At 40.0% G+C, this 22404-nt stretch overlaps 1 protein-coding gene across 1 annotated transcript; it reads left to right on the top strand.

Annotated features, from left to right (window-relative positions):
- The first annotated feature begins 387 nt into the window (after positions 1–387).
- Positions 388–20864, top strand: LOC124273167 (inactive phospholipase C-like protein 2). Its single transcript, XM_046708387.1, has 3 exons — positions 388–517; positions 5135–5284; positions 20759–20864. Exons 1-3 carry the CDS (start codon positions 400–402, stop codon positions 20779–20781), a joined length of 291 nt encoding a protein of 96 aa, XP_046564343.1. The 5' UTR covers positions 388–399; the 3' UTR covers positions 20782–20864.
- Positions 20865–22404: the final 1540 nt, after the last annotated feature.

Here is a 22404-nt window from a genome sequence, read left to right as displayed (position 1 = left end):
ACGCAGATCTTCAGCATGATAAATTGGCCCCTTCACCCTACTCTTTGATTGTTGCAGTCAGTCAGTCAGTCAGTCAGTCAGTCAGTCAGTCATCCATCCACCCACCCACCCACTCCACCCACCCACCAGTGTGGCACACACTGGTTCAGGAAATAAGTTTACTGTATCATTCACTTTTTTTTTGGTATTATATCTCCCCTTTATTCTTTCATAACATGAAACATATTTGTATGTTTATATGTCTCTTTAATGATATGTTGTTAAGATTAAAGTCATATCATTTGTAAATGCTCACGCTTGGTAAGTATCAGAATAAGTGCTAGAATTACCCCCGCTTTTACTATAAGCCAAATTATGTGTACTCATTAAACAACCATTGTTGCAGCTTTCACCACCATCATGGTTGGAGCCAGCTGCTCCAATACCACTCTTACATGTCTGGAGCCAGGCTCCACGACCAATGGCTCCAACATCATCCCTGCACTCACTCATCACTGGCGGCAGGCTGATGAGACAGGTAAGTTTGTTTCTGTCAGTACACACCTGCAGTCTGTGCCAGAAGTCCCCCACCCCAACTTGGCATCATCTTCAGTATATTTATCCATGTTTACTGTGCCTGAAGTCCCCATCCCAGCTTGGCATCATCTTCAGTATATATGTCTCCATATTTACTGTGCCAGAAGTCCCCTAACCCCACCCCAAATTGGCATCATCTTCAGTATATGTCTCCATGTTTACTGTGCCTGAAGTCCCCCACCCCAGCTTGGCATCATCTTCAGTATATGTCTCCATGTTTACTGTGCCTGAAGTCCCCCACCCCAGCTTGGCATCATCTTCAGTATATGTATCCATGTTTACTGTGCCTGAAGTCCCCCACCCAAGTTGGCATCATCTTCAGTATATGTATCCATGTTTACTGTGCCTGAAGTCCCCACCCCAAACTTGGCATCATCTTCAGTATATGTATCCATGTTTACTGTGCCTGAAGTCCCCACCCCAAATTGGCATCATCTTCAGTATATGTATCCATGTTTACTGTGCCTGGAAGTCCCCCCACCCCAAATTGGCATCATCTTCAGTATATGTATCCATGTTTTACTGTGCCTGAAGTCCCCACCCCAAACTTGGCATCATCTTCAGTATATGTATCCATGTTTACTGTGCTAGAAGTCCCCACCCCAGCTTGGCATCATCTTCAGTATATGTATCCATGTTTACTGTGCCTGAAGTCCCCCACCCCAGCTTGGCATCATCTTCAGTATATGTCTCCATGTTTACTGTGCCTGAAGTCCCCCACCCCAAACTTGGCATCATCTTCAGTATATGTATCCATGTTTACTGTGCCTGAAGTCCCCCACCCCAGCTTGGCATCATCTTCAGTATATGTCTCCATGTTTACTGTGCCTGAAGTCCCCCACCCCAGCTTGGCATCATCTTCAGTATATGTATCCATGTTTACTGTGCCTGAAGTCCCCCACCCCAAACTTGGCATCATCTTCAGTATATGTATCCATGTTTACTGTTGACGTTTTGGCTGATTTAACTGCACCAAACAGAATTTTACTCAGGCTTCACACTTCACATTAGTGGCTTAAGTCACATACTGTGGTTTTGACAGAATCCCCAAAATACCAACTCAGGAGATAGTTTGTCTCTCAGTCACAGAACTGAGAATGTGAAATTAGCAATAAAACGTCATCCGTATCTGATGAGTTATTATTATGGTTTGGTATTCTTCATGTACAAGAAAACTGAATCAGAGCTCACATTTTACACTGTTGGCACCTCTCAAGCATGCCATGGTTCTGGAATGTGAGAAATAATTTGTTGGAATCCAGCACACAAGTGAAACATGCCCCACTTCTTAATCTTCCATAAAGCATGCTCACCATTGTCGGCTTTTTATTCAATAATATTATACTGACACACAAGCTTTAAAGTGTATGTTGAAATGTAATTTATCATCCAGAATGCACTCAGAATGCCTTAAAACAATAGATGCTGGCACAGACCGTATTGGAAAGTGTATTCAGAATATAAATCATTAGAATGAGATACCGTACATTGTTTATGCAAACTCAGTTCAGGGGCAGATACAGCTGTTTTAGAAAGGGGGCAAGGGTGGGGGAGTGGGGAGGTTGCATACTATTGAGAAAAGGGAGTGTGCACACTTCATTTTCACCCGAGTTTTAATGGTCATTTAATTAAGTTTCAAGAGGGGGGGCACCCCTGCATCCCCCTTCTGGATCCGCCTATGCAGTTTAATGCAAAAAATATGAGTGTCACTTTTGGGGCATTAAAGAAGTCACACATTGTATGGTGGAGGAACTGGGGTATGTTGTCATATCATGCTCACTGCTCATGGGCAGAAAGAATAACATATATATATACCAAAGCTTATAATAAATGAAGTTATTTATGCGAGCGCTTCTATTTAGACAGTGGTCCTTACCCAGTTCTGGGTCAAGTGTGGCAAGTTTGTTGATCAAGCTGTTATGACAGTCACAGTGTATGAAGGTGTCTTTGATCTTCCTGAACTGGTTATAATTTTTAATTACAATCAAAACATTACACCACTATGAAAACATTACACCACTATGAAAACATTACACCACTATGAAAACATTACACCACTATGAAAACATTACACCACTATGAAAACATTACACCACTATGAAAACATTACACCACTATGAAAACATTACACCCTATGAAAACATTACACCACTATGAAAACATTACACCACTATGAAAACATTACACCACTATGAAAAACATTACACCACTATGAAAACATTACACCACTATGAAAACATTACACCCCTCTATGAAAACATTACACCGATATGGAAAACATTACACCACTATGAAAACATTACACCACTATGAAAACATTACACCACTATGAAAACAAAGCAGAAGCACTCATAATGAAACCATAACACACACTCATTTATGTTCCAAGGATTGTAACAACACTTGTAACCCTGAAATCTTTGTTGTTAGCTACATCCAAATTTCAATTTATGCTATTCAAATATCCCAGTTTTGATATCATGTCAAGCACATGAAGTTAAGTTTTGAGGAAAACAAATGATATTATTCAGCCAAAGTTCTTACCAAGTTTACACCTGTTTGCTGATTAGATTGTATGGTTAAATACAAGGTGCTGAAGCCACCTTAGCGTTACCACTGTCGTAAGTCTGTATTAATGTATGGGAGTTACAATCACCTCAGTGCTAAGATCATTTATACAATGGCACCCAGGTCTACACGCATTAATATCATGAAACGTTTTAATCTAGGAGTCAACATAAGTCTATATGAGTCATAAATTTCTTGATATACAGAAAGTATATCATGCCTTCGACAACCAACATGCCCATGTATGAACTAAGCAACCAAGTTCCTCACAGTGAAACAGTATGTGTTCTTTATGTCGAGGCTAATGACGTTAGCTTCCTGTTAAACCCTCAACAGTTATTGGGGGTTGGACCAGCCTGCACCGCACAAACCAGTGATGTATTTTCTGTACATCAACATCCCATCCCAGTACTTTAATGGCGAAAATTGTAAATACATCTGTACATAGCTATGAAGAACACAGATGGGTTATGCAAACCTCAATTAATACAAACATGACGCTTTATGCACGGGTCCACAGATGGGTTATATAGTATGTTTGATCTTCGGATGATCGCCTGGAGGAAATAAAGACTCTCTCTCTCTCTCTCTCTCTCTCTCTCTCTCTCTCTATCTCTATCTCTATCTCTATCTCTATCTCTCTCTATCTATGTATGAAAACATTACACCACTATGAAAACATTACACCACTATGCTGTCAACATGGGGTCACTTGCAACCAACCAGGTCCCTACTGACCAGTCCAGTAATCCTTTGTCTTACAACCAGCCTTTAACCGAGAAAGCCCTGCACAGAGTAATTCAATCATGGCATGGTAAATCTTGTAACCAGTTGATTGTTGATTGTAATTAACCAAGTCAACTGGCTTGACCTCTGAATCCATTAACTTGCCTTGTATGATGAACATGGAAGTAAAGGTGTCATCCTTTAGGACAGAGCTTGTTTTGTAATGCACTGTATGCACATTGCTAACTTCAGGGTTCAACCCAGGGAAGAGACCTCACTCCCACTTACACATATTTGTGAATTTGTGAAGTGAAATATTAAATGCTATATCAGGGTTATAACTCGCCCCCAGCATGATCATAAACCATGGTAATAAACTGCTTAGTAAATGGATCAATTAACACACTCATTGACTTGGTTGTCATTGAAAGGTGTCATTGTAAGGTGTCATCGTATTATCCTGATGTCAGTTACAGGACTGGGTCCAGACATGATTGTTTACAGATGGCTGATATGTAGATGAAATGTTGCATATATATATATAGATGAAATGTGGCTGATATATAGATGAGATGAAATGTGGCTGATATATAGTTGCTGATATAGCGAGGAATGTTGCTGATATAGCGTGGCTGATGTTGCTGATATAGATGAAATGTTGCTGATATATATATAGATGAATGTTGCTGATATAGATAATGTTGCTGATATAGACGAAATGTTGCTGATATAGAGACGAAATGTTGCTGATATAGAGACGAAATGTTGCTGATATATAGACGAAATGTTGCTGATATAGAGACGAAATGTTGCTGATATAGAGATGAAATGTTGCTGATATATAGACGAAATGTTGCTGATATAGCGGCGGCGAAATGTTGCTGATATAGCGATGAAATGTTGCTGATATAGCGACGGAAATGTTGCTGATATAGCGACGGAATGTTGCTGATATAGAGATGAAATGTTGCTGATATAGCTGACGGAATGTTGCTGATATAGAATGAATGTTGCTGATATATAGGAATGTTGCTGATATAGCCGGCGGATGTTGCTGATTAGCGAATGAATTTGCTCAAATGCATATAGCAATGTTGCTGATATAGAGACGCGAAATGTTGCTGAAAGCGAAATGATATAGAGACTAAATGTTGCTTTTGTTGTCAAACAACAAATAAACGTAAATGTTTATGCTTTTTCAGTAAATGTTAGATTATGGTAATGACTGACATAATGAGGTAACAGTGCCTGTTTGTGTTTTCAGCCCAGGACTGCCTGGCGTACATGCAAAATGGCAGTGAGTTGATAAAGGTGTGGTCAAACAGTCGTCAGTACCACCGCTTCTTCTCACTCAGTAATGACATGACAGAGATCCTATGGCAGCCTACTTCAAAGAAAAGGCACAAAGCAAGAAGTAAGTTGCATTATGTTGTCAATTCCATTCTTATCTGCATCTTAGCCTTGCTCATCACACATAACACACTCACCCTCTTTCCCTGGATCTTGAGTGCTGAAAACATGGCCTTTCATAAACAGTTGTTTCATATGCCAGTGTTTTCCATCAGCCAGGCCTTTAGGGTTTCATCTTCCAGGATGTGTTTTTGCCCCATCAGGTGCCCAAGGATGGAGTTGTCGGCCTTGGTGACTTGAGTGTGCCATCATATCAGATGATCTGCATCACTGTTCCCAATGTCAGTCACTGGTTTGCCTTTTACAAGGAAGGTGTGGTAGGGCTTTGTGACTTGAGTGTGCCATCATATCAGATGATCTGCATCACTGTTCCCAATGTCAGTCACTGGTTTGCCTTTTACAAGGGAGGTGTGGTAGGGCTTGGTGACTTGAGTGTGTCATCATATCAGATGATCTGCATCACTGTTCCCAATGTCAGTCCTTTTACAAGGAAGGTGTGGTAGGGCTTGGTGACTTGAGTGTGTCATCATATCAGATGATCATCACTGGTCAGTAACTGGTTTGCCTTTTACAAAGAAGGTGTGGTAGGGCTTGGTGACTGGAGTGTGCCATCATATCAGATGATCTGCATCACTGTTCCCAATGTCAGTCACTGGTTTGCCTTTTACAAAGAAGGTGTGGTAGGGTAGCCTAGTGGTTAAAGTGTTCTCTCCTCAAACTGAAGACACGGGTTCGAATCCCCACATGGGTACAATGTGTGAAGCCCATTTCTGGTGTCCCCCGCCGTGATATTGCTGGAAGATTGCTAAAATCGGCGTAAAACCATACTCAGTCAGTCAAATTTGGTGACAGCCTACAATGGGGAATTACGCAGACACCAGTTGATTTGGGTGACCTTGACCTTATCTTCCAGGTCACCACGATACTTTGACCACTTTTCAAACTTATGTAAACGCGATATCTCATAAAACATTGCACCCAGTGTGTTCAATTATGTCGACAGCCTACATTGGGTGATTATGCAGACACCAGTCATTTCAGACATCTTGTATGTGACCAAAAACTAAAAAGTAGTAAATATGTTATAAATATTTCATACTTCTTTAGCGGCGGGGGACATCGCCATATTAGTGGCAAACGCTTGTTGTTTAATGTGACACCCTGCAATATTCTAGCAATATGGCGGCGGTCTGTAAATAATCGAGTCAGACAAACCAGTGATCAACATGAGCATGTCAACCAACTATGCGAGCAAGCTCATCTAAATATCCTTTGAAATTTAATACTTCTTGTATATTGACAAAGAAAAATAGCTATAAACAATTTATGTTTGTCAATTTTTAATTTATTAATTTTTTTTAGAGTTGCCTATAGATCTGTATGACATATGCAAACATATGTAGCCTAGCAATACCCTGCCTATGTTAAGTTTATCCTTCAAAGTACATCCATGATAGCTGAATATTTTCAAGATCTGTTTAACTTGGAATGTGGAAATTGAGTTTATTTGACATATTTAAGCTATTTCCGAGCCATGGTTTCCTACTGTTGGTGAGTATTTGCTGTGTAATCAAGGGAGTGTGAAGTATGCATCGTACACGAGAGGGGACATGGTTTCCTACTGTTGGTGAGTATTCGCTGTGTAATCAAGGGTGTGTGAAGTATGCATTGTACACATGGTTTCCTAGAGGGGGTGTGTGGAAGTACATGGTTTCCTACTGTTGGTGAGTATTTGCTGTGTAATCAAGGGAGTGTGAAGTATGCATTGTACACGAGAGGGGACATGGTTTCCTACTGTTGGTGAGTATTCGCTGTGTAATCAAGGGAGTGTGAAGTATGCATTGTACACGAGAGGGGACATGGTTTCCTACTGTTGGTGAGTATTTGCTGTGTAATCAAGGGAGTGTGAAGTATGCATTGTACACGAGAGGGGACATGGTTTCCTACTGTTGGTGAGTATTTGCTGTGTAATCAAGGGAGTGTGAAGTATGCATTGTACGAGAGGGACATAGTTTCCTACTGTTGGTGAGTATTCGCTGTGTAATCAAGGGAAGTGTGAAGTATGCATTGTACAATTTTCCTTACTGAGGAGGGGACATGGTTTCCTACTGTTGGTGAGTATTCAAGTAATCATGCTGTGTAATCAAGAGTGTGAAGTATGCATTGAAGTATAAGAGGGACATGGTTTCCTACTGTTGGTGACACTGTGTAATCAAGGGTGTGTGAAGTATGCATTGTACACGAGAGGACATGGTTTCACTGTTGGTGAGTATTTGCTGTGTAATCAAGGGAGTGTGAAGTATGCATTGTACACGAGAGGGGACATGGTTTCCTACTGTTGGTGAGTATTTGCTGTGTAATCAAGGGTGTGTGAAGTATGCATTGTACACGAGAGGGGACATGGTTTCCTACTGTTGGTGAGTATTCGCTGTGTAATCAAGGGTGTGTGAAGTATGCATTGTACACGAGAGGGGACATGGTTTCCTACTGTTGGTGAGTATTTGCTGTGTAATCAAGGGAGTGTGAAGTATGCATTGTACACGAGAGGGGACATGGTTTCCTACTGTTGTAATCAAGGGTGTGAAGTATTTGTACACCCAGGAGGGACATGGTTTCCTACTGTAATTCAAGGGAGTGTGAAGTATGCATTGTACACGAGAGGGGACATGGTTTCCTACTGTTGGTGAGTATTTGCTGTGTAATCAAGGGTGTGTGAAGTATGCATTGTACACGAGGGGACATGGTTTCCTACGAGGGGACATGGTTTCCTACCGGTTGTTGGTGAGTATTTGCTGTGTAATCAAGGGAGTGTGAAGTATGCATTGTACACGAGAGGGGACATGGTTTCCTACTGTTGGTGAGTATTCGCTGTGTAATCAAGGGTGTGTGAAGTATGCATTGTACACGAGAGGGGACATGGTTTCCTACTGTTGGTGAGTATTTGCTGTGTAATCAAGGGTGTGTGAAGTATGCATTGTACACGAGAGGGGACATGGTTGTCAAATAAATATCTCACAGCCTTGTATTAGACTTGGTTGGAGTTTTAACATAATCTCCATTTGCTTTGTTTTTAAAATTCAATACTCCTGTTAATCACTGTTTAGTGTTCGAAAAGTCATTTAGAAGTTGTCAGAACACTGTGTAGATGGTAAAGAAGTTGTTGCATTTCAGATATATTATTTTTCTCTGGTCAAGTCATTTTCAATCAATGACTAAATTTCCACCAAGGAAAAGTAACATTCGTAAACTGGGGGTCTTGGGAGATTGTGTATTTTAATCCAGTTGATGAAAAGCTTAATTGAACACACAAACAATATCCTAATTAAGGTCACTGCTCAATTCTCCGCAAGGGTACAATGTCACTCACTCACTCACTCACTCACTCACTCACTCACTCACTCACTCACTCACTCACTCACTCACTCACTCACTCACTCACTCACTCACTCACTCACTCACTCACTCACTCACTCACTCACTCACTCACTCACTCACTCACTCACTCACTCACTCACTCGCTCGCTCGAGTTGAAAGGTACCTGTTTGAAGAGTACATAAGAGCTGCTATCTCCAGGACAGTTAACAATGCATAAAGCCAGCTGATGCTGCTAAAAATGAAATATTCTATGATGCTATGAAAAATTGAGCCATGTATAAACACAGTAATGAAATTAAATACTGAATAAACATCCCAGCTGACCTTAGTCTCTCTCTGTTCCTGAAGATATGGTGCTAGTATAATCATGTAGTTATTATTATTAATGATTGATGTGGTTTAAGAGAAGAAGAAACTATCACATTAAAATAATGGCATAGATCATGTGATGATGTGAAAAAGGCCTGTTTGAGTTGTATAATAAGCGTCACCATAGTAACAGTAATGTTTTTGTGATGTATTATGACTATAAGTGCTCTGTATCAGTTGATATGGATATCACGGATATCAGATTGCAAATGTTGACGCATAATCATGTTATAGCACCTTTTGTATATCTCAACGGGCAAAAATAGGAAAGGTTGGAAATATAGGCCAGTGTATTTTCACTAACCAGTTTTTGTAAAAACAGTAAAATTTGATACATACAATGACAATTAACTTTAGCCACAATGTGTTGATGATCACATTTTTGTGCATATAATTTAACAAAAATATTAGGTTTGTCACATTTAAAAATTAGATAAGCAAAGTATTACATAACTATACATGTGTATATTTATACATTTGTGTGTATACTTCTGTCATGGTTATAAACAGAAGATTTGTATACACAAACGGTTCAAGCCATCAGTGGTTTTGCATTGAACACATGGAGCATTGTTCAAGGTCTGTTAGTACTTGGGAACAAGGATGTGAGACTTACCCCAGGGTTTTGTTAGTACTTGGGAACAAGGATGTGAGTCTTACCCAAGGGTTTTGGTTGTGGGATTCATCAATTCATTTCCATAGGAACGGTTGAACCTATGTTTAGCCATTATAAAGAATCAGCATAAGTGGATTGGTGGTCCAGCTCTGTCGGTTGTCGTGACTACTTTGGATGTTGCTCATGATATCGATCACAGGTTTCCCTCATCAAGACTTGATACAAGTACCCTGCTACAACTGATGTGTTGATAACAGTCGTAAAACAGCATTCACTCCATGCTTGGATTTTAAAACTTTTGTTGAAAGGGGCTTCACAAGTACAACTATTGATTATAAGGGTCAAGGTAGGTGGTTGGCTTATCTATGAGATCGGTTATCTACTGTAATATACGGTAAGTATTGACAGAATCAATGCAGGATGACTGTGTTTATTTGAAAGAAGGCAAACAGTGCAGTATGGTAATAAATATTGCTCTGAGTAACCAGCATCACTATGCAGGGAATTACTGGTTCTTTCATCAAGAAAGTATTTGAAGCTTGTGAGTATGTTTGAAGTCTTTAACTTAGTTACTTAGAGAGTGTTTGATTCACAAGTTTAAATATTCATGGTGAGGTGTCGGTAGCCAATGTTGAATAATTCAAGCAGTGTATTGTCAAAAATTCGGAAATTAAACGAGACTTACCTGTAAGTTTAGGTTTGATTGAAGTTCTGCCCAGTCATCACAGCACTGATTTATTCGTGAGATAGCATTACGCATGTGCGGAGTGACGTCACTTCAGTCTTTAAAGTACAAGTCAGTCAGGTGCCAACAGACCAAGGGTGGGCTAGGGTGGGCTAGCGTGGGCACGAATCACTCAGTGCTGTGATGACTGGGCAGAGGTAAGTCTCGTTTAATTTCCGAATTCTGCCCAGTCATCGCACTGAGTGCTCCGTGAGATTTTAAAGCCTAGTTGGCAACTGACACACTTGACTAGTTCACAGACCTTCCTTAAGCTCCCAATATCCATGGATTTTATATATACCAGCTTTATGTCATTAAGTTCCATCTCTTGGTTTAACTTAATTACCACGTTTCCATTCCAAACTAAAAAACAAACATGTTCAAACTCATCTTTTAATGAATCTATTATACATTTCACAAGTTCTCTGGAACAATTCCCTGGTAACTAATTACTAGTATACAATTGCATACACTTCTGCACTTTGCCTCAGGTAGGATTTCAGTTTCTACCTAGTATGCCATGAGCAAATCTCTGCTGAGAACTGGGTTCCACATAGACCGAATAATGTTTCACAAAACAATGATCAGATGACCACCCGGCTGTTTTAATGATACATGTATCACTTACTGGCACGGAAGCTGCCCTAGCAGCTGACACTGAAGCAACTCTTGTGCTATGAGCCTTAAACTGTGTAACATCAATACCAGCTATCTGCATACAACATCTAATTCACCTGCTTATTGTCTGACAACTAACAGCTTTGTGAGGCTTAATAAAGCTGATCAATAACTGATCTTCACTGTTCCTCACATCTGTAGTTTTGGCCAAGTAAGTATCAAGTACACTCACAACACACAAGGCTGGGTCTTGGTCAAAGGGAGATAACTCCACAAATCTTGACGTCATACCAGATCTGCTTTGTTTAAGCAACTTCAAATTGAAAACAACTTTATCATTATATTCTGGGAGATTGCTTAACTTTAAACAATGTAAAGATTGCACTCTCTGTGCAGTAACTAGAGCTAACAAACAGCATAACTTGAATGTTAAAAACTTCAAATCTAACTTTGCATTTGGAACCAGTGTTCTTAACCAAGCCAGTAAACATTCAACATCCCACACTGCTGAATACCTAGACCTTGTAGGTGTTACATTAAATGCCCCTTTAAGAAACCTTGTTATTAGTGGGTGTGATCCCACTGTGTCTTTACAGTCATCCAATATTACACATGCAGACAGAGCACATCTGGCAGTGTTCAGAGCACTGTATCCTTTTCCATTTTTATATAACACAGTCAGAAAATCAAACACATTATTCACAGTTCCATGAATTGGATTAATGTCTTTTTCACTACAGAACTGTGCCCACTTCTGCAGGTAGACTTTATATTGTCTCTGAGTTGCACTCCTCCATGATTCAAGCATGACAGTCTGAGCTTCCTCCGAAACTCCTCTTGCTTTGAGACTTCTCCTGACAAGCGACAGGCCATCAGGTGGAGTTTGTTCCTCAGTGGATGCAGCTTCTCTGACCATGGTAGCGTTAGCAGTTTCTGTTTCCTGGGTAGCACTCTGGGTACATCCACCAGCATATTCATCAGTCTCGGGTACCAGGCATGGGTGCTCCATAAGGGAACCACTATCACCCCCTCCGACTTTTCCTCTGTGACCTTCTGCAGGCATTTCCCAATTGTACTGAATGGAGGAAAAGCATAGAATTTAGAACCACATCAACTTAGTGTAAATGCATCAATATGGTAGGCTTGTGGATCACATTTCCAAGAAACATAAGTCTCAAGTTGTTTATTTAACCGTGATGCAAATAAATCCATATCTAGGGTACCCCATAATTCACAAATTCTTCCAAACACTTCTGCATCTAGTTTCCATTCTGTTTGGTCATCAAATACTCTTGATTCCCTATCTGCAACCACATTCAGTTTGCCAGGTATATGTGTGGCACTCAGCCAGATATCTCTTTCTATGCACCAATACCATATGTCCCTAGCTATGATGTCACAAGCTACTGATTTGCTCCCCCCCATGGCACTTACATAACACACAGCTGTTGTGTTGTCCATCTGAATTTGAATATGCACCTTTCTATACTCTTTTGCCAAAGATTGGATTGCATATAAAGCTGCTAACAATTCCAACTCATTGATATGTTTTCTGCTTCTAAAGCAGTCCATCTGCCTCCTGTTTTTTATATCCCCACAATGTGCTCCCCATCCATGGATGAGGCATCAGATTTGATAATTACTTCAGGTGTACCATGGGAGATAACTCTTTGGGACCTAGCAATGTTCGAATGCCACCATGTCAGATCTTTCATCATGCATGCTGATATTTCTAGTAGTCTCATAATTTCCATTGTTTTCCTTTAATGCTTTGGCTTTTGCCCTTTCCAAATTCCTATAATGAAGTGGGGCCATACTCTACTCCTGGAAAACTAGCCACTAGTCTCCCTATAATTTCAGCCACAGTCCTAATTTTCACGAATTTCTTTCTTGTAAGCATGTAACAATCCTTTTTAATTGTATAGACTTTCTCATCTGTTAACTTGACAGTCATGTTTTCAGAATTTAAAACAAAACCTAAGAACACTACAGACTGTGATTGCACTAATACAGACTTTGTAGGATGGAGAATGAACCCCAACTTTTGAACTAAGTAGACTGTGTCTCGAACATTTACACGACACCCATCAAATGAATCTCCTTGCAGATAAGAATCATCAATGTAGGGTACACTCTCATGGCCTTTCTCTCTTAATGAGGCAAAAACCGGTTTCATCAACTTGGTAAATTGTCTGGGGCAGCATGCTAAACCATTTGGCAGACATGTATACTGAAACAGTTTACTTCTCCAAATAAACGTTAAATACTTTCTATGCTCTGCTTTAACTGGTACAGAATAGTAAGCATCCTTTAAATCTACTGATGCCATGTAACAACCTGGCTTCATCAACTTAATTGCAGAGTCTAGACTTTCCATTTTGAAATGTTGATAGGTTACTGACTTATTAAACAGTTTCAGATTCAGTATCAGTCTGTATGAACCATCTTTCTTGGGTCTTATGAAATATTTGATACAAATTGACCCTCATTTGGTTCTGTCTCTTCAATAACTCCCTTTTTTAGAAATTTCGCTATTTCTGAATCAATTATTTCTGTTTCCCTTGAATCAAATATGATTTGTTTTGGAGTAAAGTTCTGCTCTGGAACCTCCTCAAGTTCAATTTCACAACCTTGAATCATATTTAAAATTACTTGATCTGATGTGATTTCTTTCCAGTTTTCATCAAACTGTTTCAGTCTACCTGCTGTAAACCTACTGACATTCACAAGAGGTACATTATCACATACCTGTTCATCAGTATGGGAAGTTGGTTCAGGTGTCTCTACATGGTTCAGGCTTTGACATTTCCCCTTTTTTTTCCTGGAGGGGGGGCCCTGACGACTGCCCAAAAAACCCCTTCTTGTAAAACCACGGTACCCATAAGCATGATTAGGGCCGCCTCTATAGAAGTTCTGTGACCTCCAGGTAAGGTGATTCCCACGATATGGACGCCGGCCTCTGCTTGCACCCCAGTGTGGTCTTGGAATCACCATCTTGTTGTTTAGTCTGTTTGATTTATCTATGTCTTCTAACACATTTGGCACATCCCCTCCAAAGAGTTTGGAATTAATAGGTAATGTGGAGGACATAATTAGTCTGGATGTAAATCTTGCTTGATGAATTCTCTCCTTCTCATATTCAGTTCATAGTTGGCATAAGCTGTAAATTCCAGACGTTCTATACCCTGTTTCAGAATCTCATCTATAAAAGCCTTGTTTTCTTCACCAGTAGTATCTCTGAATGTCAGTAGTCTATCTAACATCTTTGTAGTTTCTGTCACCCCTTTAATAAGACACAACTGTGTTCTCTGCATTCTAGCGTCAACAGATTGGGATGTAGCACTTAGTTTTTTCCAAACAATGTCCTCCACTTTTGTTTGCACCAATGCACAGCAATTATCTGGTCTTGGTACGTTCTCTTATCTCTCTTTCATTTTTACTTCATCCGGTTTGTTCAATTTAAATATCAGATCATTCACCATTTCAGCCAGTTTGCCATCCACCAGTGGGCTTGTTTTCTCAGTGTTAGTATCCAGTTCTTGGGCTATTTTTTCGAGTATCGAAAGATTTTTGTCACTGACAGCAGATTTGGGAGCCTTGTTGACAGTTTCATCCCGCCGTCCTATCAAACTCGACACTAAGTCTTGATCAGACAACTTTTGTCTTTTTGGATCACTCGGACCCTCATTACCACTTTGCACAACTGACAATTCAGTATCGGCCTCATCCTCATAATATTCACCATCATAGTAGTCATGATAATAGCCTTCACTGAAACCACCGGTTTTCTGTGGCCGAGATTTAATTGATTTGGCAATCGTCTCGAAGCCTTCCCTCATCCCCGATCTAATTTCTAGTATTGCCGATTGGAAAATGGCGCTTGTGCCGGCGGTTGTTTCATTGGCCACCACAGAGGACGTTGATGGGAATGGCGACACCCCTGTAGATTGTTGTCTCACAACTTCAGGCGGACGATCTGATTTTGAAGTTTTAGACTTTCCTTTTTTACTCTCCACAGAGTTCTTCAAACTCCTATCGCTTCGCGATTTTGTACTGCGTACATCAACTTGATCGCTGTCTGACATCGACAATAACACTTCTGCTTGTGCCATATTTCACAAATGACACTGTTATTTGTCTGTAAACGAACTACGTTCGTAAAACCCCCACGTGTCCTATCTAACACCAAACAAAAATGTCTACGACATTCAACTTCAACACCGGCTTTCACCGCCGAAAGCCCACTCACCACATGTTTCAACTAGTAGAGCGATAACGAAACATGTCCGTCGCCTCCGCGTCATACGAACCCACTGAAGTGACGTCACTCCGCTCATGCGTAATGCTATCTCACGGAGCACTCAGTGCGATGACTGGGCAGAATGTTTAATATACTTGATGATGATGAAGCTGGCTCTGAATCAATGAAAAGGCCATTACTTATTGAAATGTCATTCATTGTGATCGGGAGGAGAATGTTGAATGAAAGTGCATGCTTTCTTCTTGGAGGAAGATTTCGCTGGATGCAACATGTTGGACAGTAGAGTTGAGAGTGGAGGGCAATGATATATTCCTTGGAGCCCATCTGACTCTATACCATGAAGCAGTCTGAATAATAGACTAGTATCTCAATATATATCATTTTAATTGTAACAAATAAACCAAAATTGAAAAAGGACCCCAGGGAGACCAGAGATTCAGCACCTGGGGAAATCTAGACTTGGTTCGGGCGGTGGAGTAGCCTAGTGGTTAAAGCGTTGGCTTGTCACGCGCCGAAGACCCGGGTTCGAATCCCCACATGGGTACGATGTGTGAAGCCCATTTCTGGTGTGCCCGCCGTGATGTTGCTGGAATATTGCTAAAAGCGTCATAAAACCAAACTCAGTCAGTCTGTAAAAGGTTAGTCTTTGACAGTTAGCAGGACCACCTCCGTGATATAGTGGTTAGAGCGTCCGCCCTCAGAGCGGAAGGTCGCGGGTTCCATCCCTGATCGCGTCATACTAAAAGACGTTCAAATATGGTACTTGTTGGTCCCTGTCTGGCGCTCGACATTAATGGGTACTACAAGGACTGGTCGGCTCGGAGTCAGTATAATGTGTGGTATTAATGCTTTACTGCGGCATGGTATCTCAGTGGGATAGCACTATAAAACCAGCTTCAGTCTGGGCTAGTACAAGCAGCCGCACATACGCATACACACACATGCACGTGATCATATGAGCGACATATTCTCAAGCATGACGTTAAACCCAATTTCACCTCACTTCACCTCTGTAAAAGGTTAGTCTTTAACAGTTAGCAGACAGTAAACATTCAGAGTTATTGCCCTTGTATTTTATAGGTTATCATGTTGTAGTATTCACATTGGCAAAACATTTCCCCAAACAACATATCCCAGCAGGACATATGGAACTGGTACCTCATCTGTCAACAAGGAATGTTGAAAAAAGCCATTCCACTCAGTTTCCAGTTAGAAACAGTTGAATTCAAGGCAAGATGAAATATGAGATAACATGTATTTATTAAAGTATACATTTTTTTGTAAATTCTTAAGAATATCTTCCCTAGAACTTCTGGAATGACTTGATTATAAGCCAATAGGTTTTCCCTTACATCATCTTAGCTTGCAGGGGTTTACTAATTGTATGGACTATCCAATAAAAACCTAATATGTCAAAATATCTGTATCTGTCCTTTTCACCATGGTAGTTGCCATCGAACAGCTCTCAGTTACAACTGAATATCACGTTTTCTTTGGAGGAGGTATTTTATTGGACTCTTAATGCATGGCATTTGTTTAGTGGCAGATCCTCCTTGACAATTGTTTGATGAGCTTAATTATTTGATCGGCAGTCCAGAAGTTGGTGAGTCAATAATAAAGCATGAACTTTAGGGATAACAACTTCTTGTGTATTTCATAGAACGACATCTCTGTGTAGATTCTTATGCTGTTATTTAGCTTAAATCTCACAATACTGCTGTACACTCATAAACAAAATAATGATAATGGGTTTTGAAAGTCTATGTTTCAATGTTTCCCTTGCCTCATTGGTATGATCTGCGATCAAAATACGCCCAGCTTCAATGACTCATATTTTATGCAACATATTTTCATCAGTCAATACTAATTTGTTTTCATACAAGGCAACAAAATGTTGTTTCTGCTCATTTGACTGGGCCTAAAAGAATCTGTTAACGTGGCATTTTACTCTGTTGGAGGAAAGTAGGTTATAGATAGCTGCCCTTGGTTCAAAATCCATAAAACATAAAAGGTGGACACTTAACTTTAAAAATGATGACAAACGCTTTTTGTGTTTACCCAAATAAACACTGAAGAATCACCTGTAGCTATTGCTAAACAGAATATGTAGTATATTTACATTGTGTGATCTGCAGTAGTGTCGGATACAAATATATTTCTGATAAGTAGGTCTGGCTTGTGACTCACAAGTGTAAATAGCCCATCTTGAATGTTGCAGGTCCACATTGGGATGAAAGGCCCCAAGCATGACATACAAATAGTGCAGTACATGTTCTGTGAGGGGGTTAATTAGCACTTTCTTTGAACTCGCTTTTTCTTTTCTGTCCTATTCCTCCATTGAATGTTGTTAACAATTGCTGAAATAATCTTCTAAAAATTTAAGATGTCGTCAAAACCTTCCAAAAATATATCTTTCCTCTGCTATAATATGACAGCCTAATCTACAGACATCGTAAAAACAACATGCCACGGAGAATAAACAAAAATGATAAACAATGAGTGCTATATCACTCGGTGTTTTGATAGAGGGAATTCATTGTCGGTGACATAAGTACTACATGATGTTTGCGTGGATGAACCAATCAGAAGAACAATTTGTATGGATTGACAACTTATTTATAGCAAGAGATGCAACGTTTTGGTGCATATGCTAACACCGTCATCAGCAAGTGAAACACAATGTTATGTATGTTAGCGTGTACACCGAAACATTGCATCTATTACTATGTAAGAAGTTGTCAGTCTATGAGAATTGTTCCTCATAGCGGTCATAGTTGACTGACCACATGTACAGGTGAGCTACAGAGCCCAATGTATTATATTAGTATACAGGCTAGAGTGAAGATTGGCTTGTGCCAAGACTCACATTAAGTATCCCTCATGGATGCTGTTAGTGAAACCTGTTCTTGGTGTTATTAATTGTCCGACAATTGTTCAATGTTGTTGACTCCCTGATGTGTGGATTGTGTGACGTTAATATCTTACCTTTCTCACCTGGAGTTGCTATAGCAACGTAAGCTGCTGTCCCCCTCTCTGTGATGACACCTCAGTCTTACCATGTTGTTCTGGGATGGTGAAAGGTTGACACAGGTCATCTGTTGCTCACAATCTGATGTAAATAGTTTATGATATACCTGATACTTGGAAGTGATATCCTGTTGCAGAATAAAAGACTTTTTAGTCTACTCTACACATCAATAGGTCAGTAGGTACTTCTAGTGTGTGATTCAGGTAATGATCCACAATGATTTTAAGTGTTCATAGTAACTATAAGCTGATGTGAGAGGTGTGGGAATTAAAATCTTGTAATTCAGTTGCACTGGCTTGTTTTATTTCCTAACCAATTTAAGATTTCCAAACTCATGGTAAGTTTTATAATTTGCTGTTATAATCATGCACAAGAAGTTACATTTGTTGTCCGAGATTGAGCGAGACAGCAACCAACATTCAGAAACATTGATGAAACACTAATGTTTCTAAATACATGTTTTGCATCTACATACAATGTAGTATTTTCTGTGTTGGAATCTTAATATGACTCTTTCAGGGTAATACACAATGCAGAAATATGCATCCATTATGCACATATCTATAGGCAGGCCACAGGAAAAAATGTATCTTTTGTCCCTTGGGACGTACTTTAATTTTCAGCCTGCACCAAATTCTCAACAAAAAATATAAAGATCCTGTTCTAAACATAATTATTACATCTTACATTACAATGTGCGACACTGTTACTATACTTTATTACATTACAAGACTCTCATATTTCCTGTAAGAACCGTGAAGTTAGTATTTGGGGATCCCTAGGTGTATGGGCCAAGGTAGAACACTGCTCATTGATTTGCCGTTTCATTGTCTCACTGTCAAACTGAACAATCTGACATCAGGGCGGTGGGGTAGCTCAGTGGTTAAAGTGTTCGCTGGTCACGCTGAAGACCTGAATTCGATTTCCCACATGGGCACAATGTGTGAAATCCATTTTTGGTGTCCCCCGCCTTGATATTGCTGGAATATTGCTATTGCTCCCTCCCTCACTCATTAACTCACTCACTAACTCACTCCCTCGTTCACTCATGCTGTATATATAATGTGTGTGACCATGCTAAATGATCATTAATTCTGTGACAAGTATTCCTTGAAACCTGAACACACTAGCAAACGCGTTCACAAAGGCCTCGATTCAGTTTCCCACATGGGTACAATGTGTGAAACCCATTTCTGGTGCCCTCCTGTCGTGATATTGCTGGAATATTGCTAAAAGCGGCGTGAAACTTAACTCACTCACTCACATACTACAATCACACACATCACATAGCAAAAACATATTGGGATCGCACAGGGGATCATTTTAAAGTTAGCCTAAACATAACAGAAGATATTCATTTCCCAACAATTTTTTAAAGCTAAGTTGCCAGCTTTGTTTGCCCATCCTCTGTTATCTAGGGTATAATGTCTGTTAAGATAAGATCCTAGGATCCACCATAGTTTTGTTTCAGCCTTAATTAACATGATGCCAGAAATTCTCATCCAATCTCATCCGTCCAATCTAGTCTCCACTAGAGCCCTTTTCCATACCCAGATAAATTCTGAAAGTATTGCTGTAATTATGATATTCATGTGTCCATATTTCCCCATAAATACCCTGAATGCATCAACAAAACATAGTTAATTGAACTATGCACACATGAAATATTATTTAGGAGGTCACGTGACCGTCGCCATGTCGCTGCCTGGCTGTATCGAAGGTAAATTGATTGGCGTTTCAAATTTTAATAATTACATTTTGTCAACAACAAATCAGTTCATTGGTTGTATCAATTTCCAAAGGGATAGTTTGTTGTCTCCGATTCGACAACGGTTAACACAGAAGAAGTCTGTCAGTGTAAATCATAGTAGATCTATTCAGTTGTAGACCAGACCATCCATTCCACGTGCTATATACGATGACAGTTACCCCAAAAAAAATGATATATATGTGTTTAATGTTTGCTTTGCAGGTAATAATGCATAACACAAACACCATACAAATGACACAATACACGTTTCCAAGAAACAGACTAATTCTTTTAACCTTCTTACAACCCTTCCATCTTGCAGATTTCCGGAGTAGTTTATTAATATTTGCTGTGACCATCACAAATATGCCCAGATCCCACGACGTCGTCATCGGTCCGTCGGTGGCTACTATGTACAGTCAGCAAGTCGACAGTGGCTGATGCATGTACATTGCATCTAGCTGCCCAGCTGAGCGTCTGCCAGCTTGTTTGTTGTAACAAAGTTCCATAAAGTTATGCAACGTTGTTACATATTTATTTTCGCAAACAAGAAGCGTTATTTATGGTGAAATCCAATTCTGGATATGAGAGTATATCTTTAGCAAATCTAGCACATAGCTTTAAACAATCCAGATGTTGGAAATAAAATACAGACCTGTTTGCTGTAGCCTACAGTTTCAACATTATGTAACAGCCAGATCACATAAATTTGTAATTAGCTTTTGTTTGTTTAAAGAGAGGCCTATGGATGCTGACTAAATAAAAAATATTGCCACAGGTCGGGTAATGCTTCTCCATTAATCCGACTTGAGTGAACAGCTGTATGTGTGTGTGTGTGTTTAAAGATGAAAAGAATAAAATAGATTCCTAACTCTGTACAAGATTTTGTTATTTGTGGTGGACTGTGTGATTCTGTGTTTGGTTTGTAAGACCACACACAGCAATAGACATGTTGGGATATGACGAATGACGTCACTCAACCAAGTCAGCGAGCCTGACCACACGATCCCGTTAGTCGTCTGATACGAAAAACAATTGTAACCGGATCTACGGGTAGCCTATAGACCAGCAATAGGATGATGGTTACAAATGCTGTCTGCTAGGGTGCAGTGGCTTGCCACCTGTGGGCCATCGAAGATCAGCTTCACAGGCCATGCTATCTGGGTGGTCCTAGAGGTCACTTCTAGGTAAACATAGAATATTGTCTTCAGTGTTCAATCGGAACTGTTGTAACATACCGTTGGCGCAATGCACAAACCTTCAAAGTGTAGTAGATACAGTACTCTTATATATGCAGCGATGTGTAGCATATGGACTCGTAATCAGGCTTAATCGGAACTGCAGGGGTTAAACATTACAGAGTCCACTGTCGTTTAGGGTACTGTTCTGTGTTCTGGCTTCGGCTAGTATAAAATCTGGGATATATATCAGTGGTCCTTGTGTCCACACCGACTCCTTCAGCTGAAACAATCACTCAGTCAGTAGTATTTCAGTGGGGGAGTGAACACAACTGAATTGGTGAACGGCACATTTGGCAGTGTTGAGTAGGCTATATTAAGTGTCTGAAATTGTCACAGTTCACCCAGTACTGATTTTCTTAACGATACTGACAGATGATAAGCAATACTATCCTTAGAATTGAATACAGTTTGTCAATACAGCGTGACGCCAATGCAGCTTATGAGGAATTTCTTAGATGCTTGTATACTGAGTTAGATGATAAAGTGGGTACTCTTGGCAGTAAGTGTAAGGTTAAAGGTAAAAGTTTGTATAAACCGTATTGGTCTGTTGAGTTGAAATCGGCCTGGGACCTTGTAGTGGAAAGCGAACGGTATTGGATGAAATGTAAAAATAACTCTCAAAAACGGGATCTCAAGCGGGTATTATCTCATACCACAAGCCATTTGACAAATGAATAGGAAATGCAAACGGGCGATTATCAGTTACAACGTCAACAACAGCTATTAAAGAAATACAAACAGGGTGATAGAAGGATTTATGAAAGGGGAACGGTAAGATTAGCTTGACTAACGAAAATAGTTCGCCGTTCCATGGGAGGTAATTTGCGATGGTAAAGTAATCACAGACAGGACTCGTGTTTTAGAACAATTGAAATCTGACTATAGTTCGTTATATATTTCCAATCCTGCCGGTGTGTTTGATGATTCCTTTCATCAGCAAATTAGTGAACAGTTAAATAAGGGAAACCATACACACCTCCCAGTGGCGGATCCAGGGAGGGGTGGTTCAGAGATTGGGGTGGGGGTGACCCGCTAGGTTATGGAGGTATCTCTTCTTTCAATTCCATGCAAGGTATATTCCGATATTTTTAAACCCACGTCTTACTAACTGGCATGAAGCTAATGCAAATGACATTCTCAT

Source organism: Haliotis rubra, unplaced genomic scaffold (assembly GCF_003918875.1).
Source record: "Haliotis rubra isolate DU_JTF1 unplaced genomic scaffold, ASM391887v1 Scf1773, whole genome shotgun sequence".
Lineage (NCBI taxonomy): Eukaryota > Metazoa > Mollusca > Gastropoda > Lepetellida > Haliotidae > Haliotis > Haliotis rubra.
This window is presented reverse-complemented; position numbering and strand designations above follow the sequence as displayed.